At 37.3% G+C, this 13424-nt stretch overlaps 1 protein-coding gene across 1 annotated transcript in view; it reads left to right on the top strand.

The window, feature by feature from the left end:
* Window positions 1–13424, top strand: part of ERN1 (endoplasmic reticulum to nucleus signaling 1) — a gene marked incomplete at its 5' end in the record, with an annotated part of 39876 nt that overhangs the window by 13580 nt on the left and 12872 nt on the right. Inside the window, 4 exons of the mRNA XM_076354112.1 lie at window positions 9932–9965; window positions 10951–11023; window positions 12676–12748; window positions 13055–13177. Coding sequence (XP_076210227.1) covers window positions 9932–9965; window positions 10951–11023; window positions 12676–12748; window positions 13055–13177 — 303 coding nt within the window. The remainder of the gene's footprint in view (window positions 1–9931; window positions 9966–10950; window positions 11024–12675; window positions 12749–13054; window positions 13178–13424) is intronic.

The following is a 13424-nucleotide window of genomic DNA, read 5'->3' as shown; positions in this document are numbered from 1 at the left end:
CTGGAATACCCTACGTTCACTGGTGCAGTGGATATCGTGCAAACCTCGGGTCTTTTTTTCTATAACAGACATTTAGGAACTGCACTTGTGTAAAGAAATTTAACATTGCTCAGTGACTGGAAGTGATTTTGTAATTTTAATTACTGAGCAGAGATAGCTCTTTCTGTCTTCATGAAAAATTCAATATTTAATACAAATTTGTTTTAGTGGGACTCTGATTATGTATGGTAGAAGTGATGGTAGCACTTTCTCTTCACTTTGGGAAATAAATTAGAAAGCAGGTCAAATGGAAAGGAGTCACAGTGATTGCATCATTCTGTCCTCTATTTTTAAACCTGATGTCAGTTTAGTAGGTGAGCTGAAATGGTAGGAAATGGATTGTGCGTATCTGATGTCTGCAGTACAAACCAGTTGTTCTTATTTGTGAAGCCATTCATATTTGAATGCAAATCTACCAGACAAAAAGTTAACTTCATAAATGAGCAAAGAATGCTTTTGTAGCACCTCTTGGAGTAAAGAGAGGTGAACGAGTATTTTCTTGAAGGATCTTCGTTAATAGGTGTGATTACATTTTCTCCCCCATCTCTCCTCTTTAAATTTAGACATCTCCTTTCCCTGAACAGTCTTGAATAAAAAAAAAGTTATCAGCCTCCTCCTTTATTGTTGCTACAGGCTACTGTGGTGTTAAGAGACGCTTACTGGTTTTTGCTTGTCATTCAACTGACAGGAGCATACACTACATAGTCCTATCCTAGAAGGATATTGTAACTGCCATTTGTTTGCAGCCAGACTTACTAAGTGGCAAGAGTTTTCATGAGGAAGAAATGAAGGCACTTTGGCAATGAAAAGGATCTTGGTCAGAGTGTATTGCTCAAGGAACTTCCCTTGTTTAAAAAAAAACTGTTGCAAAACTGTTGGTGGTACAGTAGAACTGCCAGACTGGATAATACAGTTTTATAGGACTTCTTTTTTTCTCTCTGTTGCTAACTACGTATTATTCTGCATCTTATGTACATGCGGTATGTTCAGTTGCTTTTTGCAGAGCACTTAAGTGCCCGTTAGTTTATTTCTGTGTAACAGAACAATGTACAAGGGTCAATGAAAAAAAAAATTAGTGGTAGTTACCATTGTTACAAGATGCTTCATGAGTTAACTTAATTAAGTGTACATGGAACAAGGGCCTGTACATATAAATTGGCAAATTAATTTGTAATTGGAGGGGTTTTATTTATTTTTGCAAAACTGTATTTGTTGGTGGTCACCCTGTGGGTGGGAAGCCCAACAAAAATGCGACAGTGTTGGAAATTAATAGCCCATGAAAGTCCTTACCATCTTGCTGTGCTAAATCCCTGGAGAGATTTAATAGTGCAGAATTCAGTATTAATATTAGTGTATAAAAACAAGTTGTTGGGTGCACTCTATCTGTCAACAATATGCTTGTACTGTTATAGAGAATTACCCAGTGGGAAGTTGCATGCATTGCAAGCAGTGTTCTTGCAGGTACCATTTTACCCTGATTATCAGACAATGAACCATGTGTTGTAGTTCATGTGCTTTGAGAAGTTGTGGAGGTCACCTGAAGTGCTGCAGTGGCATTCATCAGGAAGAGAACATTTTATTACTGCACTTAAGCAGCAAGGTATTTAACAAAGGGCAATTCATATACGTTTTATTTTCACTGGGGAAAAAAACAAGGCGGTATTCATTATCAGGTGGTACTTAAACAAACATGAGAATCTTGCCATGTGTGGCTTGTTTTAATTTAGCACTGAAGCTTATCTTAGGTATGCAGAGTAAATGAGCCAGTGGTTATCACCACAATAACATGTTTGGGTTTCCTGCCTTCATGTAGTGCTGGCAAGAAAGGCAGTCTGAATAGTTGTGCTCCCCATAAAGCAGGCAAAAAAAATGGGTCAGTTAGTAATAGGACTGTCCAGTAGTTCCAAAATAAAGCTGTGTTCTCTGCAGTTATATGTAGCGAGATTGTGGACCTGTTTGTTGAGGGTGCTTAATACCTTCATTTCCTGTTGGCTTCGATGGGTCCTACTATCTGACAGCTCTCAGGATTTTTCAGTGGCCAGGTAACTGATGCTGCGCATTCCCTGGGCTTTGGAAAGCTGGAATGTGGTTGGAAAGTTTATAGAAAGAACCCACACTCTTCCTCCACCCAAATTTCTGAGAGGTACTTTTGCTCCTTCTGTGGCCCCACAAAAACACATTCTATTGAAAGGCACTAATTTGAAAGTGTATTGAAAGGGTGCGGCATGCATTTAAGATCAGAGACTAAATATGGCTCTTAGTGCCATCTCTGATGAATAAAAGGAGCTGTCAGTTCTAAGTGACAGTGTGATAGGCTCTCGTGTTTTCTGCACTTGCCACTAGCAAGATACTTAGTGACCATCCTCACTTAGGATGAAATTTCTTCCCCAAAATCGCTGAAAATTAAACTTATTCTGTCATTTCCTATAGCTCTCTTTGAAAGGTACAGGGGCGCAAGCACTGTAGGCTTGCTTTACATGCAGGTAAGAAAGTAGACAGTGATAGAGATGGTGGCGAGAAACCTGTTGGCAAGACGGAATCTGGAGAATGCTTTTCTCCTTAATGTCAGACATTATATTCATGATTCTGATTTCAGTGTGAGCTTTAAGAAGGTGATTTTAAGACTGTCCTGTTCCCTCACATCTTTGTAAAAATCATCCTGTATGTCTTTGTTAACTCAAGAGCTTAGGTTAATGATCAGAATATTGAACTTTGAGATGTTAAGAATGTAGTGTTTGAAAGTGGACTCTTTTCTTCTGACAGTCACTTCTGTGTGTCCTTCTGTACTGTTCAAAGCGATCTCTTTCTTTTCGTTCACCAGCTCCGTAAAAGCTTTTCTGCCAAGAACTAATTCAAAGTAATTTGCCAGAAGAACATATAATATATAGGGATTTGGGTCTACATTTAGAGCCAGCAGAAATTTTACGATCTTCAGTTCTCTGTAGCAATAAAAAAAAATGGTGGCCCACAATCAATTTAAAAGGTTTTGATTTCTGATACCTTACTCATAACCTATGGAATTCAGTGGACTAGTCATGATAAGACAAAGGTATAAAAACTGTACCTATTAATGGTATGCAATATGTAGATTCTAAAGGGCAAATATGAGATCTGTAGGTCCTGCTCTAATAACAGTGGTTATTCCCAGGCAAGAAGAAATATCTTTGTGAATAGCTGTAAATTAATAAGGATTGTCAAAACAAAACAACAGTACTCTTTTCAGCAAATTCCAGAGGATAGTTTGTTAGTATCTCTAACCTCATTTACTGTAATTGCAACAGCAGGCGAGGATGACATGATTTTAAATTGGCCTGTTAGCCCAAATCTTATGGTTGGGCCTCAGGTCAGGAAACCGTTTTTTCCAGCTCATTCCAGTGGGGCAGCAACTTACTCTGTTGTTGTTTCAGAATCTCCCACTTCTTCTTTTCAGCCACTGGTTTTGTATGTTCTACCTAAGGGCACATTACAGTGATGAAAATGTGCAACTCTCTCTTGTGCATTAAAAAAGACTTGTTTTTTGGTCAAAGGGCAAATTTTATCTTACCATGTGTTTGTGAAATATGGAGAAAAGTCAAATGCATTATATTTAGCATTATGGTTATAATTTCAAAAATTGTATATATGGCTTTTTTCCATATATGTATGCAAAACATGGTTTAGAATTATTTCAGAATAACCTGAAACGTGTCGTGTACTTCTGCCCACTCACAAGAAAATGATACAGGCACAAATATTTTCTGGCCATGATGCAACCAAAACTGTATTGGGACATCTGCCTGCTGCCAGGTCAAAATCTTAATTTCAGGGAAGTGTAACTGAGCCCAATAATTTACTAAATTACTGGACAGTCATGTTAACAGGTTTCTAATAACTGCTGTACTTGTGAATAAACTCTTAGAGTTCTAGAATAAATATTTATAATCTAGGATCAATGTCCTTTTAATTCTTTTTTTCTTGACGCAGTTATTTTACAAATCTTTTTATTAACTTGTAAAAATGAAGGCTTTTCAGTTCTTACAGGATAACGTTTTTGAAGTCCCACAATGACAAGGAGAGGTATCAGCAGTATTTTTAATGGCATTTCTATTCTACTGATGCCCTTGAACTCCTTGTGCTTGTGGGCATTAATATGCTTTGCTGAAATTAATTTAATAAAGCGTATCAGTGGCAATAGTGTGTGCATGTGCTTGTTTACACACGTGTATTACTGGATCAGAAAGCTAAAGCTTGTATTGAGTGTGTTCTCAAAGTGTGTATTGAGTTGTAGGATTTTAATATAGGAATCGTTAACATACTCTGCCTTAGTGGAGGCTGCAGTAAAAACAAATTGGAAACCCATGGAAGTATCTACAGAAAACTTGACCTTCCCTCCAGCACTGGAGGTATTTACAGGATGGTGTCCTGCTTCCTAACTTCCCCCCCCTAGTTTTTTTGACATCTTTGTTTTCTTAGCCTGGAAAGTGGAAAGCTTTTGGACAGGATATCATACCAAAAGCTTTATGTAGGACATTGCAAGAAGTTGGCTTTTCTTCTGCTACAGGGAATGGAAGCTTAAAGAGGCAGATGTATTTTTATCACAGATTTATCACATTTTCTCTGTAAAATTTTTGTTCCGATACAGAATACTTACTGCTTTGTTCAGTGGTTATTATCACTGTTGTTGGTATTGGAACAGATTGGGCCTATTAGAATGACTTACCTAATTACAGGGAACTGCAGTTCAGGGAAATTTTGAAAGCAGGATTACGTGATTACAGTCTCAGCATGTTAACACTTGAGTGCTGAGCTGTTGAAGAGAAGATAAGGCCTCAGTTCTTTGACTTTCGCAAGGACTTTTTCCGTTTGACCCGTTGCGGAGCAAAAGGTGACTTCAGTTATAAGACAACTCATTCTTTTACTAGTCTGTATTCAAGCATATGAAAACTATTGTAAGACCTGACAACAATAAATTAAACTCAAGATTCTCTTTTTATCTCAGAGGGAGTTCTTATTTCAAAACAAACTTTGAAATAAAGTTGGAATATGTCCCAAACCACATGGAAGTGAATGTGAAGAGTTCATTGTCTGTCTTCAAAGTACCTTTGCAGAGCTTACAACCTTAGTTCAAGATCATGACAGAAAATGAGAAAATTTACATCACTCCAGTAGCTAAAAATGTAGAGAAATGGCTCTCCATAGCCCATCTTTCCAGGTGGATTGTGCTAGTAGTGAAAGGAGAATTCCTTTCACTTCAGAAAATAAACTCCTCCATCAGTTTGTGTTCATGCATTGTGAATAGCCTCATGCGTGGAAATGAATCAGATATTGATACTAAATGCTTTTTAACAGTTCATACACAACACTTAAATGTTGCAGGAAGCCATCAGAATAATCAGTGCTTTGGTTCATGTGCCAGCAAGTACTAAAAAAAATTTCCTGCTGCTTTGTAATAACATCTTAATCTGTTCCATCTACCTCTTCTTTATCATTGTTAGTAAATCAAATTTCACTTACTGAGAAAACAAGTAAAAGCAGGATTTTTTCACTTCTGATGAAGCACTGTTGTTCTTGATATTGAAGACATGATACTAAAGAAAACTTTAAGGACTTTCTCATGAGCATGATGCTTCTGAACAGCACACACTGAATGGCTTGGAACTTTTCATAAGGCTTTCATTCATGTCTTCTGATATGCAAGAGTGCTTCAGAAAAACGCACTACAGAAGTTGGAGACATTCATGGGATTTCTGGCATCGTTTATTAAAGTGTAGGATACATTTGTTGATGAAATTGTTATGAGTGACATTTTTCCAACAGCTTTCAGAAACATAAGCTTGGGGGTAAAAGCTTAATGCAAGTAAATATTGCATATATATGTGTGTGTGTGTGTGTTCTTTCACTATTATGTTACTACGTGGTCGAAAAAATCATGCAAAACTTCTCAGACCTTTGAGATAGTTGGAGCAGAGTGGAGCACTTTTTTTTTTTGTAAAAGTAGATTGCCCAGTCTTAGAAAATTAAGTGAAAACAAGTTATTAGTCCAAAAATGCTGTACTGTATTATTATTATCATTCACTGTATTTTGGGGGCAGAAGAGGGAGCTATCGGAAAGCATTACTAACCAGACTCTCCTGCAAATGTCATGGACAAACCAGGATCAGTTGCTAGAAAACATAATCTACCTTTTGAAATTTCCTGTAATTGTTCAGGTGTTCTGAGCATTCTTTGAAAAAAAAACCTGAAATACTATGTTTGAGGAAATCGCATTCTGTCCTGCTCTACTGTAGAGTGCATGTTATGTCAGCAACTGTAGTTAGAAAATTTGGAACTTGATTCAGATAGTACTAGTTCTATACTGTAATTTCATGTAACAACTTCACACCTCCATTTAATTCAGAGACTAAGCAGTCCTTTTATTAAAATTAAATTTAAAAGTTTCTGAAGATAATTTGGACAAGAAACTATTTTCTTATGCTTTGCCTAGGCTAGAAGGTGATCTTAAAGAAAATCAGCATTACTGTACTTAACAATGTATATGCAGTCAGTTATCACTTCAAAAACAAGTTGTGCAGCTTTGTTATCACTAACGATCATTTGAGGAGATGTTTGTAGATACGACAAAGTTGCTTGAGCACTGTTGGTGAAGATTGCTGTTGTCTAGCAATAGTCATCATCACCAGAGGCGACAGTTTATTTTTTACCAAGTGAGACACTGTCTGTGTAATCAGTTCATCAAGAGACTTGCAAAGTTTATTTGGCTTTTGCGTTTAGCAATGCTTATAGCATTTGAAATCTTATTTCAACTGAGGCAGGTGCCATTTTCTACTGATTTATGATGCTGTTCTTTCCACAAGACTGTGAGAGTTTCCCTTGCCATGAAGCATTTATGATTATAAGAACTCTAGCCTATGGTCTTTAATGTGTCTTCTTTTAGTTCATTTCACCTACACTTACAGATACATTGAGTATATAAACTTGATGTCTGTTTGCTTTTAGTAGTTCAACCTAGCAGTTCAACTCCAGAGTTGAGCCACTTTATGTAATGGTCAGCTAATGCTTTTTCTTGCTTGCTTTCCTTTAGTAATGGAGAGATGGTGTTGTAAGTCACCATGTGTTGCATTAGATATCGTAAAGCTTGTGGAATACTTGAAGCAAACACTGAGAAATAATTGGCATGTAATCAACTGTAAGTTTGGAGGGGGGGAGTCCCTCCCAACATATCCTGAAACCAATTTCTTCACACAAGGGATAGAAATGAATTGCTTGATGTAGTTAAGGGAATAAAGGTCTGACTAAGCAGTGTGGTCTGTAGAGACAGATATATAACAGTGAATCACTTAGCTCCTTTGTTTGAATGTTAATTATTCTTAGGGCCTTTTGATGTGTACTTGGGTTCTCAATAAATTAAATGGAGTTTATGATACAATGTGGAGCTCTACACTTGCATAGCATTCTCATCTTACATCAATGAACAGTGGTAATGGTGATAATTCATCATTAAGAGAAAAATTGATCAAGATAGGTACTCTTGCTCTCCGTCTTCTATGGCTACATGTCAGTGCCTAGGACTGTTAAGAGTACCAGCTAAATTATCTCAGCGTTTTTGCTGCCCTATGTGTGAAGCTCCGAGTAGAAGATAACATGACTAGGCTGTGTCTGTGCCCTCCAGTGGGTTTCTTCCCAGAGCCGGCACACAGCTCTGCAGGTCTGCAGGGTCCCTGCATTAGAGGGAATTTGTTGTGATGTGGAGGGAGACTGTGTTTGATGATGATCTTGCCAATGCAGGAGATGCCAGTGCAGTGGTGAGTAACCATGTGATGAGGGAAATAGGTAAAGCATGAAACTTGACAAGTCTGCTCACTGAGCTGTGAGTTTGCTAGGCGTAGTATGATTCAGTGCTTGAGTAGAGCACTGTTCCCTCTCCAGTTAATTGGGTTGTTCCAAGAAGCTTAATATGCTTTTGAGTAGTTTATTGTGAAAGCTTTGAGGATGTATCTGGAACATTTTTTAGGCTTAAAGAGAAAAAAAACCCAAAAGTAGTTATGTTTTGAATAAAGCTGCTCTGAGAGTGTTTACTATTGTAAAAAGAAATTTATGAAAATAAAAATAGCTTTATTGTTATTCCTCATATTGTGATTTCTTTCTGTCTCTGATATTATATGTGCATCTTTTGGTGACTGCTGTTTTCAGCTGCATTGCTGTTAGAGATCTGTTTGGGTAGGGGTTTCTTATGGTTTTTTAATCTGTTACATAAAACGAAGGGACATGCTCCTACGCGTTATCATCAAACCCAGCAGTTCATGTGGTGCAATATACTGTAGAGTGGTAGAGACTTTGTAAGACCCATATAATGAACCCTGAATTTCTTGTTCTTGTCTTGCTTCACTCTGCAAATATCACAGTACGCTCAAGCTGTCCAGAATCTCTGTCAGTTTCCCAATCAAAGGCTCTCCAAATGTCATTGGTTTTGTTCTTATTTCCTTCCTGTAGCATCATGATGTTTGCATGGAGACACAACAGGTGGAAAAACAGTATTTGTTTGCTTGGTCACCTTTATCTTCTTACTCAGGCTTATTCTAGAGTAATGGTTTGATTTCCTCTGTGGAAGTGAAGATACCTTGCATCCTCTTGACGTCTGAGTTACTTTCTGCCAATATACCCATAAATAAGCACACGCGTTTGTCTTGGAAATTGCAGAGTATGTCTTACAAATCTGGGAACTTCTGTTGTTTTGGCATCAGGATTGAAAATCCCATGATCCAGGATTTTTTGAGGCCTCAGTAATTTTGAGGTCACATCACCTTACATTAAAATCAAATTATTGTTCTCAATTTACCTTTTAATATGTAAGGATCTAGATTTAGCATTGTCGGTTTTTATTTTTGTTGATGAAAGCTAAACTGTGATTCTGATCACTCAAAATACCAACTACTGTGAGATTGTTTCCAAACCTTTTGATTTTAATGTAATGTGGATTCTTGGATAAAATTTAGTGGGGAGATTATTTAAATGAAAAAAATCAGGTTTGAGGTAATTTTTTATAGCCCTTGGCAGACTTCTGTTTTTCTTTTCAGTGACATGCTGGTCACAGAGGTTTTATCTCGGAGTAGGAAGTGGCACTAAGTTTTTTCCGATTTGCGTCGGAGTCTTGCTCTTAAGTCATTGGCAGTCTTCCCATTCTTTTCAGTAGGTGTAGCACTAGGCTTTCAGTTTGTATGTTGCATTTTAAATTAAATGTTGAGTTGGCTAGAAAGTATATGCTTACCTGCCTGATACACGAGGTACCTGAGACACCAAGTAGCAGAATTTCATAAAACACAGAGTAAAAAAGCATTAGGCTGGCCTTCTTGTATGAAAATACCAAGATACGCACTTTTGTATCCCTGTTCTCACAGTCTCTGCAAACTTCCATTAGCTGTAGCTTGTTTTTGAGTAAAATTGGTTGTTGAAGCCTGCACAGTGACAGTAGTTGCTGCAAGTTATGGTCAGCCAGTGCCCAGCGATCACACACACGTATTGGAAGCAAGAGTTTTTATTAACATGTATACAGGCAGTTCTAACAGACTTTATATGCTCTGTCCAAGTGAGAAATAAGGAGAAAACTCAAGATACAATACAGTACTGCTATCTGATCTGAGTCTCCTCCCAGGGGTAGCTGGGGAGTAGTGTGGATAAAACTGAGCAAAGAAATTCAGACGGTTTAAAACTTCTCAGGTGCTTTGTACTTTCCCATTTTACAAACCTAGTTTCACAACCAAACAGGAGATCGTTGAGGCTGCTGAGATGGCACCTTTCAAACTCTGTGCATCAGCCTTTCAAAAAGGAGCAAGTTGTTGCAGGCCTGACTTAATCCTGTATCTAGTGAGTTCAAGGAATTGAATTGCCAATATTATCACTTTTTCTGTTTATGCAGATCCTGTACTTCAGGTGCCAATACATGTGGAAGAGTAAGTCTTTCCTTTATCTCATTTACTGCTTGTTTGATTTCACTGACCTCTTGAAATTTGGTTTAATTTGAACCAAAAATATCTGTGTTCTAGAAAAGTTGCATACCTTGCATAAGTCAACTTAAGGTGGTTTAGAGAGCAGGTACAGAAAGGATAGAATTAGCTACATATAATTCGCTTATTTGTAGCGCTGAGAAGAAACATCCTGTCTGCAGACTGTTCTCTCAAGCCCTTGCTCAGGTTTGGAGATCAAATGTGCTAACTGTGCCGCAATCTTAATTGAGCAGCTTTGAAAACGACAGAAACAGCTGGGGAGTGATCTCTGGGTTTTGTACTTCTCTTCAAATAAAGGACTAAAAATATAGGAAACTCTAACCACCATCACTACCAGGATCTTCAAATGAAACCCTCAAGCTGTTACTTCAGAGTAGTTCCTCCAGCATAGCAATTTCACATTTAACTAGAAAATTTGGGGCTTTAACTTTATGTCTCTGAAGTCAGTGATAACATCCTTTCTTTTTTGTAGTTTGTGTTTGATGTTGGGGTTTGGCTTTTTTTTGTAGTTTGGGTGGAGGGTTGCCTTTACCTCTCAAATTTACTTAGTTCTGGCAACTCTTTTACTGTTCCTTGCCTTCCTTATGCTCTCTGCTTTTGTTTATTTATTCGGTTTGTTTTTAATTCTGTGGCATTTTGAAAGCATATAGATCTTGTTTAAAAGCTTTCACCCAAGTGATTGCCTGCCACATTTGGATCTTTGAATTTTCAAATGTATTAGTAATCTTTTGTTATATCGGTTCTCAAACTTCTTTATATTTTTTCATTATCACAGTTTATAAATGAAACTTCAAAAAATGGATAATACAAAGTAAAAAATTTAATGTCAGATGAACTTCTCTGTAAAGCCGGTACTGACCATACTTGCTTTCCTGTTCTCTGAGAAGCACAGTATATTTTTTATCATTTGTAATTGCTGCTTAAATCCTAGGCCAGCATTTCTTCCAGACCCAAATGATGGCAGTTTGTATACACTTGGTGGCAAGAATAGTGAAGGCTTGACTGTAAGTATATTTTTTAAATTCTCTCCTCTGATAATTTTTAGAAAAATGCCCTAATCAGACTCACACGAAGGATAAGTCCCCAAGGGAACTTTCTGCTTTCTTGACAGTACTGTAAAGTTTTGCAGGCTTGTGTACTGCTTAATGGAAGTGCACCAGTTTCTTGGAAAAGCTTGATCAGACTAGCCAAAACCCAGCATCTGCTGCCTATGCCAATGTTAGGATACAAGTTTTTGGAATGACAGTGCCCTACGTTGTGTTGCTAGGACCTTTGCAGAGTGAAAACATACTTAATTTTATTAGAGCAGAAAGTTGCCACCTTTCTTGTGATCGTCAGGAAATAATTTCTGCTTGAAAATATCAACAACACATATGTTTTGTCCACTTGTACTGTTTTTCTGTAACATGCTAAAATAATGATGTTAATGACAAATAAAATTTATGTTGTATTATCCAAATACTGAATAATCTCTGTACGATTTGATGGGAAAGGTGTACCCGGAAAAATACAAATCAGATATGTCACCTTCACCCAAATACTTAATTTTCTAAAACCATCTGCCAAAAGGCAGGATTAATATATGTTCCGTGCTGACACCTTTAGAAGATGTCTTTGTAAGATTTAGTAAGCAGACAGAAGTGGTGAACCTTTTCAAAATAGTCACCAATCCATGTAACACACAGATACTAGCTAACGTTTGACTTTTATTTTTAAACTTTGTGGTAATACTCAGATAAGATGTTTGGCTTCCTACAAGTTTCTGTTTTCTGGTAGCTGCTATGATTTCCCTTAAGAACTTCAATATTGTTAAATATTTTAGTATTTACTCACCACTCCTCCCACCCTGCAGTACAGCCAGATCATAACTTGCAAAAGGATTCTTGGTTCTTTTCCTGGGTGAATCCAGGAAGCAGCAATCTATTTGAATCTATTCCTTTATTCTGTTAATCTTTTTGAATTAAAGAAATTTAATTTCTGTTTAGAAACACTATTATAAAAGTTTTAAGCAAGACTCGAGTTATTTTAGCATATTTAAGTAAACTTAGCAAAGGCCTGATCTTTATTGTTGGTGCAGCTTGTCCGTTACTCTTGTGACCTCATCCCATTAAAAGTCTCTTGAAATATAGTAAGGATCGTCACCCATTCTGTAAGTGCAATACAGGCTTGGCAGTATCTCAAGAACTCTTTAGTCGGAGATTCATGCTTCGCCCTCTCAACAGTTTCATTTGTATGAAGATATCCGGCCTTTATAAATGTTACTGTACAGTCCTGTGGAGAACCATTTCATACTCGTTATAGGTGAGACAATTAAACTGCGGTACGTTGAAGCCCAGACAGTTTGTAAGTGATGATGGTGGACCTTAAAACCACAGAGTCTTGGCCTCCTAACCTCTCAGCTGCAAGCAGTTCTTCCACTCTACATGCATTTCTCCTGTTGTAAATTCACTGAAACAGACTTCTCTCCGTTCTGGGTTTGCAGAGCAGGGCCTTGACCTGAAATTTTGAGTTCTCAGGCACTACAATAATATAAAGAAATAATAAAAAACAAGTCATTTGAGATTTCTGAAGTTTTCTGACTACCCTTTTCTGTGAAAAAATGTGAAGACTATCACACCAATATGAATAAGCTTTTATTGGGTTTTTTTTCCCCTAGAAACTTCCATTTACTATCCCAGAGCTGGTGCAGGCATCTCCCTGTCGCAGTTCAGATGGGATCCTGTACATGGGTGAGCTCAAATTTAATCTCTTTTAGATTGTAATATGTTCGCAGACTACAAAATACAGAGACTCCCAGACAGACTGCATGGAAATATGCTTTATTTTGCGTATTAATTATGGTTTTTCATGAACCTTTTGGATTGGCCAGTAGTGCTAAATGATGAAACTGAGCCTGACTATGAGAAATTGTTTTATTGAAAATGCTTTATTCATGCTAAGTTCATGAGCCTACTAAAGAAAAAAGAAGACTGAAAAGCTTGATGGAAGTGCAATTTTCCAACTGAATGGTAATGTGGCTTAAATTATGATTTCAGGTAAAAAGCAGGATATTTGGTACGTGATTGACCTCATGACTGGGGAGAAACAGCAGACCTTGACTTCCTCATTTGCAGAAAGTCTTTGCCCATCAGCATCCCTCCTGTATCTTGGGAGAACAGGTCATATGCTTTTTTTTCTGCAGCTTAGAAGAAAATTTGTTGTTGTCATTGTTTTTAAAGTTTAGGATCATAACAAATGACCTTGTGATCAGTTCAGCCTTTCAAGTTTATTTCTTAGAAAAACTTCCGTAAATTGTGATTTTAGACTGTACACAGAAAAATTATTAACTTTTTATAGCAGCAGAAAGATACTGGTTTTTTTAAACTTTAGCAGCAGGCATGGTCCATTATTCTTGTTGACTAAGTG

Source organism: Aptenodytes patagonicus, chromosome 16 (genome assembly GCF_965638725.1).
Source record: "Aptenodytes patagonicus chromosome 16, bAptPat1.pri.cur, whole genome shotgun sequence".
NCBI lineage: Eukaryota > Metazoa > Chordata > Aves > Sphenisciformes > Spheniscidae > Aptenodytes > Aptenodytes patagonicus.
The sequence above is the reverse complement of the archived record's forward strand: the minus strand, read 5'-3'. Positions and strand labels throughout refer to the sequence as shown.